This window comes from Mchenga conophoros, linkage group LG3 (assembly GCF_057382185.1).
Source record: "Mchenga conophoros isolate Kocher_MC1m ecotype Shallow Benthic linkage group LG3, M_conophoros_male_GT1.1, whole genome shotgun sequence".
Classification (NCBI taxonomy): Eukaryota; Metazoa; Chordata; class Actinopteri; order Cichliformes; family Cichlidae; genus Mchenga; species Mchenga conophoros.
In genome coordinates, this window is record NC_140528.1 from 61,555,318 (window position 1) to 61,574,007 (window position 18,690).

Consider the following 18,690-nt stretch of genomic DNA (forward strand, 5'->3'; position numbering starts at 1 on the left):
TCATTTTAAATGTTGTACACACCTACTACAACAGCAAAATAAAATGTTAAGCTGACGTTCATCACTTTCATGTATTTGTACAATTTTTAAAATTATAACACATTATTTGTTTTAATTCTTTTATTTATGCAGAGATGGGTGAACTGTTAACTGTTAGTGATCTGAGCCCAGCAGTAAAACTGGGACATCTGAGCTTCTGTTGTTTACCTGTGTTTGTTTGTTTGTTTGTTTGTTTTGTTTTGTTTTGTTTTGTTTTTAAATAAAGTGAGTGTAAAACAGCTGAATCACAAACAGAAACTTATTTTTAAAGAATCAACATAAACACACTTTTCTCCACAAAGTCGTTATCTGTACATATGAGACTTTTTCAGGAAGAAGTTGGAATGAGTTTGATTTGCTTTCATAAAATCACTTTGAGGCTAACATGCAAATCAATGATTTCAATAGAAATAAAATCAAAAACCTTTCTATCAAACCCACTCGTGTGTGTGTGCTTCAGATTAATTTTAATCTACGCCAGTATTTGATGAGATGATTGAATTACTTTTATTATTTTTTTAAAGAAGTTTCATATTTGTTTTCATTTGTTGAGGGAGTTTGAAGAACTATATTTTATCCTGTTTGTGTCATCATTGTCCTCAGGTGATGGAGCAGCAGGTCAGCATTGGCGTCTCTATACCAGCTGAAAGTTCGTGACACAAAGTGGTGACAAACTGTCTACAATGAGGCTACTATCAGCTGCAGCTCTTTGTCTGACTAACAATGTAACATGCTTTGTAGACCATTGAATCCAGCCTGTGCTGACCATTATGACATTTGTCAAATGGAGATCACACAACAAACATGACTTACTTGATGCTGACAATGTGAAGGCTTCACTCCACTCTGTTGAAGAATATGAGTCATCTCTGCGTCGACTCTTACACATGTAGTCTCCACTGCTGGACTCAGAAACTCTGAATGTCACATCATTATTGTGTGTCCACTGTGTGGGTGTCCTGGGTCGTCTCCATTCATACTCCCACTCAGTGGTTTCACCTCCTTCCTGCAGCTCACATGTCAGAGTGATCGTCTCACCTCTGAATATCTGAGGCCAGTTGGGTCGTTGTTTTACAACAACTTTATTGGAAACTGTTTACACATATTAACAGTTGAGATACAAATAGAAACATGAAATCAACACAGAAAACTTCACATTGTGTGTTTGATAATCATGAGTGAATGTATATTTCAAACTAAATTACTGAACTCACTGGTTTTCTCAATGGTGACATCATCACTTCTATCAGTGTAGTAAACTGGGTTTCCTCTTGTTCCTCTGCAGCGGTAGATTCCTCCTTGAGATACTCTGATATCTCTGTTTTGTTGATCTCTGATTTTACCTTCAGAGGTTGTTTGGGTTCGTCTGAACCACTCATATTTCCATCCATCAGAGCTCTGCACAGAGCAGGTCAGTGTCACACTGCCCCCTGCTGGTATGATTGTTGTTCCTGCTGTCAGTGTGGCCCTGGGTTTATCTGATGTTATGAAAAAGAAGAGAACATAATGCACACCTGATACAATATAAATGTATAAAAGGTTTAAAAAAATCCTTTTTTTTAAACCTTTTACAAACCTTTTACACTGAATGTAAAAAAATCCTTTTTTTAAACCCCCCCACCCCCCCACCCCAAATAAAATCTACAAATGTCTTCATTATATATATATTTTTTTTTTTCTACAGTTTAAGTCACTTTAAATTTTTCTGATTTCTGTCTCAACATGGTGACAGAGCTGCAGTAATTCAGGTTGTAGATTTCTAAATAAGCACAGTATAAACATTTGTCCATTCTCAGGCCTGACTAATTCACACTGAATGTAAACTAATGCAGTTCACTGTTGAAGGAAACACAAAGTTAGGTAAAATGCAAGGATCTTTGCTAAAGTTCCAACACATAAGAAATACAATACTTTCAATGAAACATTTATTAAACACACATTTTTTATAATTCAGATGAGTATTTTAACAGGAATCATCACAGTATTAATCACTGAGGACTTACCTAATACAGTTATAAAGACAGTATTACTGTTCTTTGTATGATGTGACCCCTTCCAATTACCAGAGCACTGATATTCACCACTTTGATCTGCAGAGATAATTTCTAATGTGTAGTCTTTGTGTGAACTGTAGCGGACATAGTCTCGACCATCCTTCTTGATTTTGTAATACCAGTCAGTGTCTCTTCCTTCATTCATGTCACACTTGAAGGTAACAAACTCTCCAATGAAATAACTGGACAATTTGGGTTCAATAGTTAGCACAGCGTCTAGAATCCAACACAAACAGACAATCAGACAACAGACAATCTGAAACACTTTATGCTCAAGGCAGAATGTTGATTGATTATTAATACTTTATTTATGTAGAGTCATACAGGTTGAGAATAATCTTTGCTAAATAAAAAGGAAGAAATAGAAAAAGTGAAAACTGTTCAGTCACCTTGAGCGTGTCCACTGCAGACGAGCGTACAGAGCACTACAATAAAGACAGAAACTTCAGACATTATCAAACTAAAGACACTCAAATCATGTGAGTGTTTTGTTGATGTTAGATTTGAAATGTAACATAAATAAAACACTGTTGGTAATGATGTGTCTCATTTCTTGATCAATGATGAGTTAATGACCTTCTTAAGGAACAATCCCACCAGGGTTTAAAGTGCAGTCGCTTTCTTACCAAGCGCCTTAAAACACTTGGAGATTTACATCTACTATGATCTGAGTCAGTGCACTAAAATCTAATCCAGTCTACAAACAGACATGGTGATGACAAAACATTAGTGTCCTAAAAATGGTACAGTCCATCCTCTTTGGGCAACAGGTGAACGACTGGCTTCCAACAGGGAAATGATCTCCCCAGTATTTCCTTTATGTATTTGACTTTTCAGTACTTATCTCAAAATGTATTTTTGAGATCAATGACATCTCAAAAATTGATGTCATTGACAAATTGCAATGGGTCACTTCTCTCAACAAGAATTTCTCTAGAAGGTGATATATAATATAAGGTGGAAATAATGTACGTGTCTTCAACAGCAAACACCATTAAGCTGAAGTTAAACCTGCCTACTGGGAGGTTTTTTGTTTTTGTTGTTTTTAAATCTCTATTTATGGCTGGACGAGCTCTAATCTTCCTTTAGGAAGCAAGTTTCATTTAGTAAGGAGTAGGATCAGTGTAGTACTCTTTTATACCTTGACTAAGGAAGCACTTTAGTGTTAGTCTGCATTAAAAGGCTGTTTAAATCTAGCACTGGCTTTAATCACTGCCGTTATATGTTTAATCAGTGTCTACTATGATTGGTTACATTTTATATTAGGATGTCAAAAGCATCAAACTATCACTGATGGAGAAACAAACCTTTGTTAGATAAACTAAACCAGCTCCACTCTGATCTGAGTCAGTGCACTAAAATCTAATCCAGTCTACAAACAAACATGTTGGTAACAAACATGAGAGTCCTCTGATCACATGACCTGCAATGGTACAAATGACTGATGCTCTGTTCTTCTTACTAAAACATGTTTATGGATCAGTATGAATCAAACAATAGGAGTCAGTGATGTACTCACAGAATAGGCCCAGCTCACAGAGCAAAGTGGCTCCCATCCTCACATCCAGCAGTGACACGTCTGAAAACTTCTACAACTTTCTGTAAAGAGAGAGAGTGAAGCAGCAGCACAGCAGATACCAAAGAGCTGTGAAGGAAACAAAGAGGTTTTAAAACTTCTCTCTGCTTCCTTCCTTTTACACAGAAATAACAACTTAACAAGGTCTGACCAGATTTTTATGAAAAGGCCTTTAACACACAGACTAAACTGACAAATAACAGACAGACAGTAAGTTTCATTACACATATGTGAGCTGACTGAGGGTTAAAGAGGAAATGAGGAGAACACAAGTCCAAGACTTGTTTTAAGTGTGAAAAACAATTATTTTATTTTAAATGGATCCAGTCTAAAGTTTCAGAGCCTCAGAAATCAACAGCAGCACTGAGACTGGACTCAATGATAAAATAGTTAACAGGAATAAAAATGTTTATTTTACTGCTCTGTGTGCTACATCATCAGGTTAATGAGTTTCTACAGCATTCATATCTTATCCTTTTTTACAACAGTGTTACATTTTAATGTTTTAAGTTTGATATTATTTATAGATCTTTAATCACTATTTAATAATATCTCTGCAGCAGGTGGCACTATGTGTCTCTCCAAACTATCAAAGCGCATCTGATTCACAGAAGCAGGATTCAGCTTCGAGAGCAGAGTCCTGCAAAAGTGTCGTCTGTGTAGACTTTTCATTGGGACAGAGAGGGGGAGGGACTTTCACCCACCCAACACATGCTTTCGTGCATCCTCTAAGGTCCTGACTGCACACTGTTTGAAGTTGATGATGTCAGCGTCTGCTGAATGTTCATTGGTTGGCAAGTGTAGCGAAATACAGCAGGAAAGGAAGAAGCACAAAAAACACTTCAAATGTCAAAAATGCACACATGCGAGAGCGTAAATCTGGCGTGCGATGGCTCCTTTATACATCAAATTGTGCCTCAGCTGGAGGAAGCCAAGACAACACTATGGATATCAACACTGATGCAAATGAGTATCTTCATTCTGTTTTAGTATTGATTAACAACACAGTGTAGATATCTAACCCTACTCTAGATCTAATCTCTATGATAATAAAACTACTCTGATATTTTCTGTCTCTGACATTTCACTGCAGATGTTTGAATTTCTAAAATCTGATTGTCTTTTGTTAACATTAAAAAGTAAAAATAAAAGTCTAATTATTTATTGAGCATCAAAAAGGAGAGAAAAATAACCATGTCTCAGCATCAGCATTAATGTAGAAGAGAGTAATGAAGTAAAGATAAAACATCATTAGGATCAAACTGACAGAAAATCAAACAAAACAAACTAAATTAGGACATTAGTTTTAAGAGTTTAAGAGTATCTTTCTTTCTCTGTGCATAAAAAGTACGTTTGACACATGAGAAAACATTTTTAAACTTATAGTTATAAAAAATGTTATAAAAGTTTAATTTAAAATGTATTAATATATGACCTTAAAGACAATGACAATGAGTCAAGTGCAACAAGCAGCGATGTATCCAACACGATACTCCAGACTAAACTGAACCAAGGAACCAGCCAACATTTGTCTGTAACTATCATAAACATCACAAGTATGCTTTGTTCAAACTCTCACATAAACACTTCAAACCAGTGATACACTCTAATTCTCACACGTGAGAAACACTTTCATTAATCAGTGCCATTCAAACAATGTCACAAATGTACTTACACAATAACCCCGTCATGCAGAGCAAAGAGTGCCCCATCCTCACATCCAGCCCTGCTGCACTCTGATCCTCAGCTGATCTCAAACACTTTGACTTTACATCAATAATAAAAAGAGAAGCTGCATTTAATACAGATAAGACCAGAGTGTTTCTTCTGACTGTGGCCTCTCTGTGCTTCCTTTCCTTTTATACAAACCTCAAACAGCTCCTGTAGCTTTGACCACAGCAGTTGTGTGACGTGTTCACATTTCCTGTCCACTGCAAACATGCAGGCTTGCTTCTTGTGTTTGCTTCTTACCTTCTGTTGTTTCAGGTCAGGTGACATATTTTACCAGCTCATAATTATGTTTTATTCTCAGAGACTTTTATGTGATTTGTGCAGTGTCCTGTCATATGTACATGCAGTAAGGTGTTGGACCTCTACACTTCATAAACGCACTAAATAACACAGATCTCTCTGTCCCTCGCTCTGCATCCTGTTATGTCATTTTTTCAAACTCCCGTTTCTGCTTCCATGTCTGTTTCTTCCCTGGTCTGAGTCTCAGGTCTGTGTTTCTTAGTCTGCATATTTCCTGTTTTATTTTGACAGTATCACCTTCTGTGTTTAGTTTTGCTTCCAGCTGTGTTTCCACTTCCCTCGTCACACTCGTGTGGTGTGAGTTTTCATTCGTTCATTGGCAGGTCATCTTTTCACCATGGGCCACATTTCTGTTCATCACGAGTCACATCTCAGGCATTCATGTCATTCATGTTGGTGACATTTAAGTTTCATGTTCATTGTGTCTAGTGTTAGTTCTCTCCAGTTTAATTTGCTGTTAACATCGTCCTAGTTTCCTTTCGATCTTCATTTATATTGTTGGTCCAACCTAAAGTAAACGTCTCAGTTTTTGTTCATTCCTGTCTCGAACATCTGCTCTTGCTCTTACACCACGCACCGGCCACCCAGCCGTGACAAAAAACTTTATACTGTTGTGTATTTTTAACTCCTTGAATGAGCCATGATTATGTTTGAACACTGATTAGTCACAACAACAAGCATCATACTGCACTACTATCACACCTGCATTGCTCTAACTTGCCAAGAACCAACACAAATCCTGTGTTTCCTGTCTTTTTCTGCAACTCGGGAGTGATGCCACGCCCGATTTCCAACTTCCAAGTTCGGAGGTATCTGGAATGCAGCACAATGACCCACTTTTCACACCTTGTCTCATGTCATGACACACATAATTAATAGTGGATTCATGACCCTCTTAAGGGACAACTCCCACTATGGTTGTCTGTCTGGGTTCTCTCTGGGTACTCTGGCTTCCTCTCACAGTCCAAAGTCATATATTATTATGTTAACCGGTGATTCAGGTTGTTGCCTGCAGGTGTGAATGTGAACATGAATGGTTGTCTGTCTCTCTATAACCTGTCTAGGTTATCTTTCACACTATGACAGCTAGGGATGGGTATTGATAAGATTTTCACGATTCCGATTCCATTTTCGATTCTGTTTAACGATTCTATTCTTTATCGATTCTCTTATCGATTCTTTTTAAAAAAGGAGAACACTAAGGTCGATAAGCTTAGAACTTTGTTTTATATCTTCTCTTTGAACAAGATAGAAATTTAGGAGTAACATGGCCTTACAAACCTAGCAGTGAGATCTTAAGAGATCCAGCCTATGGCTCTTCAATGTGGTGTCACAGGGACCCCGGGGAAAAAATTGTAAATGTAAAATAATAAAATAAATATTCGTCTGTAGCAATAACAAAGTATAACATAAATTATTCTGTAGCAATTACACAAGAATATCCAGTAATGTCCCTGCCTACAATTAAACACATTCACTTACCGAAAATCGGGGGCATCTGCTGTGGCAAATGGGTGCAAGCCTTTGACCACAAACTTAGTCACTGCTCGGTAACATTAGTCTATCCTGGCTTGAAAGGAGACGCTACCGCTAGACTACAGCAAGAACTTCCAGCGTCTGAGCCAGAATCTGTCTGTCTCATCATGGTCACCTAAATGCACAGTAATGGCAGTAATGGCAGATAAGGCAGATCGCGCTAACATAATATGCACTGTTAGTTGATTATTTACCTGCCGCATTAACGGGAGAGGACGTGCAAACGTTACCGCTGCTGCTGGGTTGAGATTCACGAGTCCGGAGCGGAATTAAAAACACGACATTCATTTACGGTTATCACGTGTTTTGTGAGCAAATGCTTTTGCATATTTGTAGTGTTTCCTCCCTTAAATGAAGTATCTACTTTGCAAGTATTGCAAGTTGCCCTGTTGTCATCCGTTCTTGTAAAGTATAACCAAACTTTTTAGCGTTTGAGCCGCCATGTTTCCTGCCAGGTAAATGACGCTCCGCAACGTGGTGACGTCATTCAGGGCGACTGGAATCGATAAGGGAATCGTTTGCAAAAATGGCAAACAATTCCAAGGAATTGAAACAGTGGGAACCGGTTCTCAACAAGAACCAGTTTTCGATACCCATCCCTAATGACAGCTACCATAGGCTCCACCCACACTGAGTCCAAAAGGACAGAACAGTGAATACTTTAAAGTGTGGTTGCGTTGTGATTGGCTAGTCCCTCCACATGAGCATGTAGTGTGTCTCAGTTTGTCACTCAGGCTGTTCTATTAATCATAGTAAAAGCATGAAAACTCAGCCACCATCCTTCATTCTTTCAAACACTTTCTTACAAAGGTTATGATTAAGATTTGTTGCAGTATCATCTACACACACTCACCAACATGTTCATATCCAAGTGTTTTAGATTGTTTAACAGCAGGTGTGTTTTTTCATCCCACCACTTTTCTTTTAGAAAGATAAAATACATTAAAATGTAACTTCCTGTTTTTAGCTTATTTTCAGGTTATATGTAAAAGTTAAGTGCAGAAGTTTCAGTACTTATCAATATTTTAATATTGTAATGCTTCAAGATATAAAGTCTAAAAAGGCCTAAAAACGTGTGGACTCTGTGATACTGCAGAGTCCAGCAGACAGTTTGGAGTCAAACACTGACGTCATCATCACAGGTGTAGGAACCATTTCTGTAACAGCAGCCAAACAGACACATTAGTATCAGTAAGTATAGATGATTTACTGGCTCCTCTGCTGGTTACAAAGCAGTGATTATACTTTGGAGTTTTGTGTTATACTGTGAGGAACTGACATGTTTGGAAGTTGCAGTAAGAAGAAAACATGTCTGTATATGATGTTGTGGACAGAGAGAGCGATGGATGATTTTATTTATTTCAGAGATAAATGAACATTTACAGCACGTCCATGCAGAGACTCTTAAAGACATGAGCGTGAGAAACAAGCTTTTCACCGTTTCTCTTGATGCCCACATGCTTTATTTATTCTTTAGTCCAGCATGTGTCATCACCACAATAAAGCTACTTTTAACCTGTTTTCACACATTGTCATACCTGCACATTTCCACTGTGCTGTGTTGACTTTAAATAAAACAAACCACAGGCTGCATTTCCTCTTATAAGGGTATCTGACTTTCAGTGGACAAAAATAAACCTGTTGAAGAAAAGACTTAACCAACAACAGTCTTTACACACATGTAGGCATCACAGTCTGTTCAGAGGAACAAAGATGTTATTCTGTATTGTCTTATTTACCGATTAATCTTGTATTTTTACTGCTCATTGCTTCTTAAATAAAACAGATCACTGTATATATTTCAAGGTTTGGTAAAAAGTTTTGCATTTATCAAAAAAAAAATCTACAGTTTTCTCCACCTGGAGGCAAAAACAAAGACAATGTATGATGTCCAAACCACCAAGTTAACCAGCAGATTAGGAGGAGGAAGCAGAGGGGCGGGGATCAGGAAGGCCAGGTGGTTATCAGCAGAATAGGAAAGAGCAAAAGAATTAAGTGTGGTGTTTATTTTTCCATTAAAAAAAGATTTGTCCACAAGAAAAAGTCTCAACACAACATAAGATAATATCACACATGTTGTGTCACAATATTAGAAATTATGAATCACTTTCAGCCAATTATCAAGAAACGTTTCACCCTTTAGCCACACAACAACAGAACGAGGATAATTAATATAAATCCACAAACAACAAATCTCTGAGTTCATGTTGTTTCTGACTCAGTCGATGTTCTGTTGCTTCAGGTTTTCCATGTTTGCATGTTGTCAGCTGATCTCAGATCAGCAACATGACACTGAATATTAATGTTGTGTGAGTGTGTGGTTTAGGGCCTCCATCCTGTGATAATAACCAGGTGTTGAGATGAGGACTCACTGAAATCAATTTATTTCACATACAGTTAGCAAAATGCAACATTTCTGCACATAGTGTTATATATATCCACACAACACATGACAGACACTGTGGATTCAAGAGCACTGAGCATATTCAGCAAATAACCACAGATGCATGATGGGATATGATTTAATTTTGTGTAAACTTCTGAACAAGAAACGAGCTGATATGTTTGAGGTGGACAGCTGACTGTAGTTTGTAGCTGCTGAGCTCAGTTTAAAAGAGTTAATGGGAAGGAAACACAGAGGCTCCAGTAATGATCACCCCACTGCCTCCTACTGACCATTCTTGTTATTACACCATTTTAAGAAAAAGTTGCCATATTAATGTTCATTTGTAAGCCCTGAATTTCTCACAGACATCAAAAACATGTTTTACCTCCTCTAATACACTCGCCTTCATTTTATGCTCATGGCCACCTTTTAATGTCACAGAGGGGTCGATGCTTTCTCTTGATAAATCAAACTGCTGTGAAGAGGTACAAACAAACTGCACAGTGATGTTGGTGCTGACACAGTCCAATCATAACCATTCTGTAAGGATTCAGTGATACTCTGTCAAAATGTGACACTCTGTCCTCCTTCACTTAATAGACTCTTAATAGACTCTGGACTTCCAGACCAGCAGGTTTAGGGAAGTCGTTTATGGGGTCACATCTTGACACCCCCCACCACCACACACATACTTACACAACACACAGACAAGGTGCTCTTTGTTTGTATGCATACGTCATATGTTAATGAACCTATGCATACTCATGTAACCTCAATAAAGAGCAGTGTTACGGGGGGAGTGGACGAGAGCGACTGGGATCAAGCGAAGTAACGGCGTTTGTCCAGTTCTCTCCCGTGCACGAGAAACATAAAGAACTTTGCCTGCTTGGTGTTCAATGCTTTTCGCTGTGTGGTTGAATTGTCTTGAACGTTCCAGCAAATAGGTTTATGCTACAAACCTATCAACCTGACACTTTTTATGCCTTCAACTAAGGAAATACTTTATATTTATATTTGACCATTACAGCATGTAGTTGTCAAGTTATTTACTGAACAAAACATTTTTCTCTTCTCTCCACTTTTCTGGGGCTCAGATACAAATCATGAGCCATTTTCAGATGATTAATAAACAGCATATTGCAGTTAGAAATGACATTTTAATACACATGTAAGCATCACAGTTTACTTAGATGAACAAAGAAGTGTTGTGTGATATTATTTCGTAGAAAATGTTGCATTTCTAAAAGCACCTCAATTATTTGATGCACATTAAACTGTAAGCGTCATAAAAGACACAAACATCACCTACAGAAAACAAACCTGCTCTGGTGTGCAACTGCTCTGATAAAACACTCTTCAGATGAGTTTGTTGCTGCTGATGTGACCAAACAGTGTGAACAGTGACACATGATGGAAGTGCTGCCATGAAATGTTAGAGGACCACATGAAGACTGCAAAAGTAGCACAAAAGTAGCACAAGTCACAGAAAAACATGAAACACATTCATCCATTTCTGTAACAATGTCTCCAGTTTAGGGTCACAGAGGGACAGTGGACACTGGGAGGAAGCTGGAGTTCATGGAGGAAACACACACACATGCAAACTCCACACAGAATCACCTCCACCTGTGATTCAATTTAGTTAGTAAAAAGGCTGCTGAGCATAACGTCAGAGCAGTTGTTACTTCTCATTATGTTGATAACTTTAGTTCATGTTGGAGGGTTTGAAGCTGTTTGAAATGACAATGAGTGTCTTTAAATAAAAGCTCTCTTTCAGTGGATTCACAACACTGAACAGCTGTAACATGTACTCTCAGTCTGACACACAACAACAACACACTTTATTTATATCACTTTTATTAACAAAGTTACAAAGTGCTTCCAGAAAGACTTTATAATATATATTACAAATAAAAGAAACAGTTAAAAAAAACAGACCTACAGAACATTAAAGTCCATTAAAATTATTTTCTAAAGGGAGAGAAACAAGCAAAACACACTGAGTGATTCTTTCTGAAGACAATATAAACTCAGACTATCAGGATCATTGCTTTGAATTCAAAATCTTCTCTTTTTCACTCAAAGTGGTTTCAAGTATTTAAATGGTAATGGCCTGTATTTATATAGCGCTTTACATATCCAGTCATCCACCCATTCACACACTGGTGATGGCAGCTACATTGTAGCCACAGCCACCCTGGGGCGCACTGACAGAGGCGAGGCTGCCGGACACTGGTGCCACCGGGCCCTCTGACCACCACCAGTAGGCAACGGGTGAAGTGTCTTGCCCAAGGACACAACGACCGAGACTGTCCAAGCCGGGGCTCGAACTGGCAACCTTCCAATTACAAGGCGAACTCCCAACTCTTGAGCCACAATCGCCCACATTTAAGAAACTTTAAAGAGAAAAACAGCTAAAGAGCTGCTGTTAAGATTTTACAGCTGTGGCTGAATTTGGATTGACATCATTGTAGTCAGAGCTCTCCTCTGGGTCACCACGTTGCCCTGTTGAGGTGATCAAATGAAAGCATTTCAAAACAAACTCCCTCTGTTTTGTCCACAAATGCATTTATTATCAGTGAGAATAATTACCAATGTATATTTTGCATTTCAAATCTCACATTTTGTGCACTCACTTGTCTTGTTAATGACTCTGAGCTGAATCTCAGATGTGACATTGGTGTAATCACCTTCTGCTGGACCTGAAATAATAATCTGATTGACTTTCATGTTAAACTCAGCTATTGTATAATCATTAGGGGTGCAACGATATTTGTATCGATATTGAACCGTTTGATATAGTGTTTTCGGTTCAGTACGCATATGTATCGAACAATACAAAATTTTTTATTTATTTTATCAACTTTCCTTCTGACGATGCTGTCTGTGTTGAGAGCTCAGTGGATCTGCGTTCAACTACTCCGCCTAGGCTGCACTGTCGAGGGCAGATTCACTGAGCGCAGCACAAGCTAGCAAGACAGAAGTTAAGCTCTCCTTGCAACATGGCAATTGAACCTCCCCCACCCTCATTCAGATGTGGCCTTTGGAACTATTTTGGTTTTCATGTGACGTATGACCCTGAAGGTAAGCGTGTCATGGACAAAAGTAAAACAGTATGTCGGATGTGCCACGCAATGCTCAATTACATGGGTGGGAACTACTGCGTTAGCGCAGTTTGCTCGTTAACGTGTTGACGCCATCCAGCCCCACGTGGTAGCTCGTTAATGGAGATTTGCCGTGTTGTGGCGTTAACGTCATTTCAACGAGATTAACGCTGACAGCACTAGTGGGAACACAACGAATATGACTGCACATTTACTCCGACATCATCCTAGTGCAAAGACAAGTGGAAGCAGACAAAAACAACAAGCACGCATGCTACAAACTTTACCCAAGTCATTTAGACAGCCGTTAGCACATGATTCTCCTTATGGGGACCTGATATGTTTAATATGCTGCTGAGAATATAGCCCAGAAGAAGCGTATAGTATAGCTTTTATTTTGGAAAGAGACATTTCTCTGTAATAAACTCTTTTCCAAAGATGAGTGATTTCTAGATCAGATAGATTTATTATTTTATATCCCTTTGTTGTTTCAGCAACATTAAATTTAAAAACTGTAATTCTGAGTTAAAATATATATTTATAATTTTAATAAATGACAAATTAAAAAAAGCATGAAAAAATGTATCGAAAAAATATCAAACTGTGACACCAAAGTATCGAACCGAACCGAACCGTGAATTTTGTGTATCGTTGCACCCCTAATAATCATCCAGCTTCCACAAGCTCTGTATTAATGAAAGTGTAAACTTTACCATTTTCATTGTTTTCACACCTTCTGACTGTCTCATAGACACAACGATCACCTGCAGGTCAGAGAAAATCAGTCACCTCATGTCTGTAATACTAATTTGTTTCCAGTTTATTAGTGAACTTTTTGTTTAAAATATATAAAAAGAAAGGTTCTCACCTTTGCAACATCTGAAGCCAAACAACAAGAATGGAAGGAAAATAAACATGAATCCAAGAATTATTCTAAAGATCATCAGAAGAGAAAATGAAGAGCTCTCAGGTGTGGACACAGCAGCTGTAAATAAGAACGTTTCATTTTTAATACATGATTTAGTTCAGCTTATTTTTTAAGCTTAATTCACAAAGTACTTAATTAAAAAATTATAATAAAAAAAGCATTGTTGAACATTATTGATGAAAAAACTAAATCCTAAAACAAAAGTACACATTTGCAGAACACGAGGGAAGAATTCATCTACAATAAATCATATCAGATGTTTTGATCCTGCTCACCTTTAACTGACATCCAGCTCTGTGCTGACTCTCTTCCTGAGTACTGACACTTGTAGAAACCTTCATCAGACTTTGACACTGCAGAGATCTTCAGCTCCCCTCGGGGATCATTTTGAATAAGTTTGTCATTGTGATAGAAAAACACATTGGAAAGTATTTTTTGTGTTCTCAAACTGCAGCTCAGACTAACAGAAGCTCCCTCAGTCACAGGATGAACAGGACTCACCAGGATAGGACCATCACCATCATCTGTGACACAATCACACACAATTGTTTCAGTCACATCAGCTGGTGCACACTTTGAGAAAAAGCTAACAAACAATAATAAGAACAGATTGTACAAATGTTTTTTTTTATCATGAAGATCTGATCTCGTGTATTTAAAAACCGCTATTTCTCCAGATAAATTACACACATACAGCAAAGCTGGGAAAAATGTTCATGTGACGTCTAAATCATGAAAATCCAAGAAGTAAATGTATAATAACATACTCTGTACAGTGATGTTGACTGCACTGCTGAACTCTCCTGATCCAGACTCACACCAGTACACTGCAGTATCTGACTTTGATGTGTTGATGTCACATGTGGATCCAGTCATTCTCCTACAGTCAGAGAGTCGGCCGTCCTCAGAGAACTTCCTCACTCTCCACTCAGGGAAGTTTCCCTCACAGGTCAGTGAGACAGAGTCAGAGGTGAAGTGTTGCACTCTGTCAGGACTCACTGTGAGAGACGCTGCTGAATGAACATCTGGAAACAACATGCAGTGAAGAGACAAAGCTCACAGGTGTTAGGAACAAAAAATGTCAAATTATTATTAGAAAAAAAATAATGAGCTGAACCTTGGTCGATTACAGTGATGACACAACTTATTAGACAGAATCAAACTGACCTGCAGACCAGACAAACTTTGGTCGACTGTGATCAGTGTGATACTCTGGGTCTCCTCTTCCAGCTCTGCACACATATCCTGCTGTGTGTGTCTGTCCATGAATGATGTAGGAGTCCTGTGCAGTCCCACTGCCATCAGGTAGCAGCTCATAACTGGAGGATTTCTCTGATAGATCAGGAACAGCTTTATACCAGTAGAAGCTCCATCCTGCAGACGGATGTTCAACCTCACAGTTCAGAGTTACTGAGGCTCCAGGACTCAGCCATGATGGAGACACAGTGAGGACAGGACGGGGTTCATCTGTTCAACAAAGATTTGCTCTCAATGTTTCGTCTCTTAACTCTGAATTCAATGTCACTAAAATGTTGACTCACAAATATTTATGATGAACTTTAAGAGTGAGACTATCTAAACATATCAAATATCTCAACATGTACTAATAAAAACACATTTTTACAAACTGTTTCTATTTCCAGGTTAAATGAACTATGACTCTACTTACTGTCAGAAACTGTCAGTGTGACTGAATCACTCCACTCTGTTGTTTCATGCTGTGAACTTTTCATTCTGCCCTTACAGCGATAGTTTCCACTGTTGGATGATGAAGCAGATCTAATCCTGTATTCATTTTGATTTGGAGCTTTTATCCTGCTGTTTGTTTCCCACTCATAATCCCACTCAGTGTCTCCTCCATGGATCTCACATCTGACAGTGATCGTCTCTCCTCTGTATATCTCAGACCAGTTTGGATACAGAGTCACAACAGGCCTGTTTGAGGCTGTTACTGTTCAAGAAAGTACAATAAAAACACATGAATGTCAAAAATGTTAATGCCTTTTGTTCTTCATCTTCCTCCTTAATCAGGAATTTATCTGACTTCATGTTAAACTGACCAGTTTTCCCAATCCTGACTGACTGGCTGTCCTCTGTGTAGTAAACTGGGTTTCCTCTTCCTCCTCTGCACCTGTAGAGTCCTTCCTGTGAGACACTGATTTGTCCATTTGAGTGGAAAACTGCATCTTGTGTGGTCAGGGCTTCAGAGGATTTCTCATCTCTGTACCAGTAGTATTTCCATCCAGATGATGATGATGGGTTCACAGAGCAGGTCAGGGTCACACTGCCCCCTACTGGAACAGCTGTGTTATCAGCTCTCAGTTTGGCCTTTGGTTTATCTGCAGTTCAGTTTAGAAAAAGAACAAAAGTCAATGACTGAATCAAACCAGTTGAAATAACTTGGTGGAAATATGGAAATAATAAATATCACATAACTTTAATGGTGAAGCTGCAACAAACTGTACAACTATCACACAAACACAACACTAATCTTTCATATTTAATTTGCTGCATTTCTAAGTTAAAAACACACATGAGGAACAATCAGTGGATTTAATGTTTCTTAGTGGATGTGGTGGAGCATCTGAGACAGATTCAACATTTGTTCTGCATTTCATCTTTCATGTATTAGAGCTGCACAGCAGAGAAGTTACTCTCATATGTTTTGTTCTCTTCACTGTGAATAAAAAGCTGCTGTTCAGGTTTTTGTTGTTGGAATAAAAACTAAACATTTTACTGACCAACATGAAAGACAGTTATAAAGCTGTAAGAAAGAAGAAGTGCTTTTTCCTTATTTAGATACTCTGGATGAAAGATCTTACATGATACAGTCAGTGTGATGATATCACTCCACTCTGAGAAGAAATAGTCCCTTCTGCCCCGGCAGCTGTATCCTCCACTGTCAGACTCAGTAGCTCTGATGATTCTGTATTCATTGGATGTTGGAGGTGTGTTTAACTTGGCTGCTCTCCATTCATACGTCCACTGAGCTCCTTCACCTCCCTGAATCTCACATCTGACAGTGACTGTCTCACCGCTGTATATCTGAGTCCAGGATGGCTGCAGGGTCACAGTGGGCTTACTGGGAACTGTTCACAGACAAATATCCAGTTAGACACAAATAGAAACATGAAGATAAAAAAATAAGACGCAATAAATTCTTCTATTTGTCAGGAGGTGTCTCTCATCTCAGGTTTAATTAACTCACAGTTGAATGAAATTGTTAGCACAGGACACAAAATGACATCTCTCAGTTTGGCAGAAATAAAATTATTAATCTCACGAGTTTCTGTAACTGTGACGTCACTGCTGTCCTCTGTGTAGTAAACTGGATCTCCTCTCCCTCCTCTGCAGTGGTACAGACCTCCTTGTGAGACACTAATAACTCTGTTTGCTTCATTTCCTCTCATGAGCTGAGCTTTAAAAGAGACTGAATCACGTCTGAACCAGTCAAACTTCCAGCCAGCAGAGCCCTCCACAGAGCAGCTCAGTGTCACACTGCCCCCTGCTGGTATGACTGAACTGTGTGCTGTCAGTGTGGCTCTGGGTTTACTTGCTGTTGAAGATACAGGAAAACATACATCATGTTATCATTTAGTTCAGGGAAAATAACAATAACAAAATTAATTAATTAATAAGAAAATAAATATTCAAACTTCAAATACCAGTTCAGTTTTGAATGAACACCAAAGAGTAGTAGACAGATGTAAACATGAAAACATGAAATGTCAGCATGAATCATGGTCCAACTCACATGAAACTGTCAGTCTGAAGGCATCACACCATCCTGTTAAGAGATAGTCACTGCTACCCCAACATCTGTAGTATCCACTGTGGGACACTGAAACTCTGCTGATCCTGTATTCACTGGATGTTGGAGGGCTGTTTGTGTTGGGTGCTGTCCATTCATATTTCCACACCTTTCCTTCACCTCCCTGAATCTCACATCTGAGAGTGATTGTCTCACCAGTGAATATCTGAGACCAGCTGTGCTGCAGTTTCACAGCAGCCAAAACTGTTCAACAAACAAATAAACGAACACAAATATTTAAAATATAAAATCAAGATGGAATAATATGTATATATAAAATTGACAGTTATCAAGTATTACTTTCAATTATTTGTGCCTCACCTTGTTTCTGAATTGTAACTGCAGCACTGTCCTCTGTGGAGAAAACTGGATCTCCTCTCCCTCCTCTGCAGTAATAGATGCCTCCTTCTGAAATACTGATCGTGTGCTCTGATGTTCCAGCTCCTATTTTCTGAGCTCCAGAAAACTGTGAAACACGTCTGAACCAGTCAAACTTCCAGCCAGCAGAGCCCTCCACAGAGCAGCTCAGTGTCACACTGCCCCCTGCTGGTATGACTGAACTTTGTGCTGTCAGTGTGGCTCTGGGTTTACTTGCTGTTGAAGTTACAGGGAAAAGTTCATCAGATTGTTTCACGAATGACTTTGACTCAACATGTACTAATAAAAACACATTTTTACAAACTGTTTCTATTTCCAGGTTAAATGAACTATGTCTCTACTTACTGTCAGAAACTGTCAGTGTGACTGAATCACTCCACTCTGTTGTTTCATGCTGTGAACTTTTCATTCTGCCCTTACAGCGATAGTTTCCACTGTTGGATGATGAAGCAGATCTAATCCTGTATTCATTTTGATTTGGAGCTTTTATCCTGCTGTTTGTTTCCCACTCATAATCCCACTCAGTGTCTCCTCCATGGATCTCACATCTGACAGTGATCGTCTCTCCTCTGTATATCTCAGACCAGTTTGGATACAGAGTCACGACAGGCCTGATTGGGACTGTATTCAGGAAATGAACAAGTGAATGACAAAAGGGGTCAATTTCCATCAGATACTTTTCATCAGGTAGTGATTTGGGGTTCATTAACTTTGAACTCACCAATTTTGTCAATCCTGACTGACTGGCTGTCCTCTGTGTAGTAAACTGGATCTCCTCTTCCTCCTCTGCACCTGTAGAGTCCTTCCTGTGAGACACTGATTTGTCCATTTGAGTGGAAAACTGCAT

General features: G+C 38.7%; 2 protein-coding genes across 2 annotated transcripts in view; both read right to left on the minus strand.

Moving 5' to 3' along the window:
* LOC146579884 (Fc receptor-like protein 5) overlaps window positions 1–3,649 on the minus strand; it is a 29,546-nt gene extending 25,897 nt beyond the window's left edge. The window contains exons 1-5 of the mRNA XM_085265695.1: window positions 3,613–3,649; window positions 2,483–2,518; window positions 2,043–2,309; window positions 1,254–1,517; window positions 853–1,131 (exon numbers count right to left, since the gene is read on the minus strand). Of these exons, the coding sequence (XP_085121821.1) occupies window positions 853–1,131; window positions 1,254–1,517; window positions 2,043–2,309; window positions 2,483–2,518; window positions 3,613–3,649 (883 nt within the window). The remainder of the gene's footprint in view (window positions 1–852; window positions 1,132–1,253; window positions 1,518–2,042; window positions 2,310–2,482; window positions 2,519–3,612) is intronic.
* A 7,881-nt stretch (window positions 3,650–11,530) lies between these two features.
* On the minus strand, window positions 11,531–18,690 carry LOC146579887 (Fc receptor-like protein 5). The gene is made up of 13 exons (XM_085268019.1): window positions 18,588–18,690; window positions 18,185–18,464; window positions 16,900–17,206; window positions 16,477–16,714; window positions 15,715–15,993; window positions 15,324–15,599; window positions 14,822–15,121; window positions 14,422–14,679; window positions 13,930–14,178; window positions 13,595–13,711; window positions 13,440–13,490; window positions 12,259–12,324; window positions 11,531–12,127 (listed from the first exon to the last, which is right to left on the minus strand). The coding sequence occupies exons 1-13, from the start codon at window positions 18,688–18,690 to the stop codon at window positions 12,051–12,053; spliced, it is 2,601 nt and encodes an 866-aa protein (XP_085124145.1). The 3' UTR covers window positions 11,531–12,050.

Coding starts and splice junctions, on each gene's coding strand:
- LOC146579887 (XM_085268019.1), bottom strand. CDS start 18,690: ATGCAGTTTTCCACTCAAATGGACAAATCAGTGTCTCACAGGAAGGAC. Junction 14,680..14,821: donor AAAGTTTGTCTGGTCTGCAG/GTCAGTTTGATT, acceptor TGTTGTTTCCAG/ATGTTCATTCAGCAGCGTCT. Junction 12,325..13,439: donor GTGTGAAAACAATGAAAATG/GTAAAGTTTACA, acceptor TTATTATTTCAG/GTCCAGCAGAAGGTGATTAC.